General features: G+C 57.4%; 1 protein-coding gene across 1 annotated transcript; it reads right to left on the minus strand.

The window, feature by feature from the left end:
- Nucleotides 1-985: 985 nt before the first annotated feature.
- On the minus strand, nt 986-1,510 carry LOC117112727. Its single transcript, XM_033255871.1, has one exon. The coding sequence runs from the start codon at nt 1,508-1,510 to the stop codon at nt 986-988; it is 525 nt and encodes a 174-aa protein (XP_033111762.1).
- Nucleotides 1,511-3,038: the final 1,528 nt, after the last annotated feature.

Below are 3,038 nucleotides of genomic sequence, written 5' to 3' on the forward strand. Positions count from 1 at the left end.
CCCGACCTGGTCGCAGAGTCTTTTCCGTGCAAGTCGGAATAGTCTACCTGCCGGAAAGAGGGAATTCCGCGACGGCATAGCATCGCCGCCACCGTGATCGCCGCCGAGTACAGGTCCGACCTCCACGACAGGGTCTTCACGTGCCTGTTGGTCATGACGTGGCTGACGTCCATGAAGGCGACGGATGCGAGCTTCATGACGCTCCTGATCTCCGACTGTCGTGGGTTCGTGTCCATAGTGTAAATTTCGGTGTCAGCCTGGACGTACATCGAAGCCGGCGTTCCCGGGCGCACGCGTCCCACCGCTCCGAATTGTTCGACGTCTCTGCTTTCTAGCCGCATTCCGAAATCCTCCGGTCTCCTGTCGCACAAGTCGGCCGAACCGAAATCGACGAGCTTGAATCGGGCGTCCGACCGGTTGTAGGTGACAATCTTGGTGGTGATGTCGTTGTGCACCACTCCAGTTTTCCTTAAGAATTGCACGGCCTCCAAAAGGTGCAGGTTCAGCGTCCTGATGCAGGGCACGAGTCGAAATTTAAATCTGAACACGTGCAGATCGCACCCTTTGTTCGTCATTCGTATCCGTAGACGAAGGTCGCTTGCAGCAGGAGCGGAGCGTGCGAACGCATCCGGTCGTTCCGGTTGACGTAGTCAAGAACGAGAACTTCCTTGTTGCCAACGAGCCGCTCTCGTTCGACGGTCTTGTTGGTTTCCGTCTTCTTCTCCACCACGCGCATATCTGATTCCACGGACTTGACCACTCCGAACGTACCCCTTTCGTCCACCGAGAACGCTCCTCGCTTCGATATGTCATCCGGGGTGTCGCGGTAAATCACCGTCCGCGGCTGCAGGACGTCCATCGCAAGCAATCGGATGAACTGAGGACGAGAAGGAGAACGAAGTTGCTAGGCTAATACTGATGCAGGATGCGATCTTCTTCTTCTTCGTCGGTCGAAGACTCGAATACGTCCGTTCGATGTGCCGTCCTACCTCGTTTTGCGAACGACACGTCCTGATCGCGAGAATCTAAGTAATTGTCCGAACGTTTCGTTGCAACGGCGTCCTTCTCGCCTCTCGGCATGATGAGGGGAACGCGCTCTTCGACGTTCATCGTCAATCACTTCCCGTCGTCGGACGCCACAGCTATGCCCCCGAACGCCGTGACCAGTCGTTGCCGCTCGTCTTTGTTGAATACCGGAAGTTCGATTTTGTTCGACCTGTACTTGCAAAATCTGAGTGCGGACGTTACGAAGGACGACAACGTCTTCGGATCGTCCACCATCGATTGCACGTGTTCGACGACGATCACGTTCTTGTGTTCGCTCTCGTTTCCGAACTTGACGTCTCCGATAACAAGGTCGTCCCGGTAGAGCAGGTACACCGACGTTTTGCCGGCCCGTTTGAGAGACAGGTGCTTCGCGTCGACGTCCGATACTCCGCTGCAGGCGACGACGGAGGATGCGGCGTGCAGCTCGGAGAGTCGACGGTACTCCGGAACCGGACTCAGGCATCTTTTCAGAGCTTTGACGAACTTGTTCCCCAACACGTCCCCGAAACGTTCAAGCGCGGACGGTGCCGAGTCCCGACTTCTCATCGCGTTGATGAACCTGTCGTCCGAGTTGACGTACGCGTTCCAGAACGCCAGCTCTTCGTCGGTCATCGGACCGCGAAGACGGACGAGGTGCTCGCACACCTTCAGATAGGTTCCTCCGTACACTCCCCGCGAGCGAGATCCTGGTAGTCGAACTGATCGAACGCTTGGGGAGAATTCACAGCGAGCACGGTCGCCACCGTCATTGCCGCTCCGTACAGATCGGTCTTGGCGGACAGCATCTTCCGATTTCGATCGCCGAGAACGTGACTCGCGTCCCTGTACGTCAGTTTCCTGTCCGTGCGGATGCACCCGAAACGAGGACGGACGTCCATCAGGTGCATCGACGTTCCTTGCGGCACGTACTTGGAAGAAGGCGAATCGGCAGCGACTTGACCGACGCCTTCGCTTCCCGTCTTGTCGAGTATCCGGATTCCCAGCTCCTTGGCACCTCTGTCGCAGAACTCGGCGGAACCGAAGTCAACGAGTCTGAAGCGGTTGTCGACCCTGCTGTACGTCACGTTCTTCGGGGTGATGTCGTTGTGCACCAAGCCCGATTTGGCGAGGAAAGTCAGAGCCTTCCACAGTTGCAGCGCTAGCGTCCTGACGCACGGAATTAATCCGTGACCGTATCTCAACGTTTGCAGATCGCATCCTTCGTTCGTCATCGTTATGGATGCGACGACGTTGTTCTTGAACGTGGCGCCGAGTAGTCGGGGCGTGAATTTTCTCTCGGGATCTGTACGTTTCAGGTGTGCGAGTATCGCCGTTTCTTTGCTGCCGCTGAGATTATCTCGGTCGGAACCTAACTCCAAGGTTATATTGGGCGAGTACGCGTCGCACCCGCTGAGCGTCTTCGGGGTAACGCTGCTGCCGAGTCGCAACGACAACTCGAACCTCGCGTTCGGCGAAGTGTTCGACTGGCCGGACGGCGTGGGGCGTTTCTCGGACGCCGGTATGTCGTACGACAAAACGAGAGATTCCGTGATCATCAAAGGGAAACCGATCAGCAGGGCGGATTCGTCTATATCGAGCATGATCGATGCCAGACTCAAGATCGTCGAACGTGGCGGTGCCGGCGACGACGACGTGGACGACTCCGGACGGACGACCTCTGAACGACCGAGGCGCCAACCTACGACGTACTCGCGCAAGGAGAGCAAGAAAGCTGAGGACCGTCCAAGACCGAATCCTGCTCGCTCCAGAAGTCCCGTAGTCGAGTTCGACCGACCTTTGCAGGTTGTGCCACCCGTCGAGTTTTCGCACACTCCTCGAATGTTGCGCCTGTTCGTGTCCATGACCACAGATCCGGACGTAGCCCTCGTCTCCCTGTCCCTCGAACTGCTGGTGGCTGCGAAGGTGAAGAGCGCGTGCAAAATTCGTCGCCTGCTCTCCTTCCTGTGCGACGCCAGACCGAACGTCGATTCGGATCCCGAGTTGGTGTCGCG

This window comes from Anneissia japonica, unplaced genomic scaffold, assembly GCF_011630105.1.
Source record: "Anneissia japonica isolate Jap-2015-1 unplaced genomic scaffold, ASM1163010v1 scaffold288141_len46686_cov94, whole genome shotgun sequence".
Lineage (NCBI taxonomy): Eukaryota > Metazoa > Echinodermata > Crinoidea > Comatulida > Comatulidae > Anneissia > Anneissia japonica.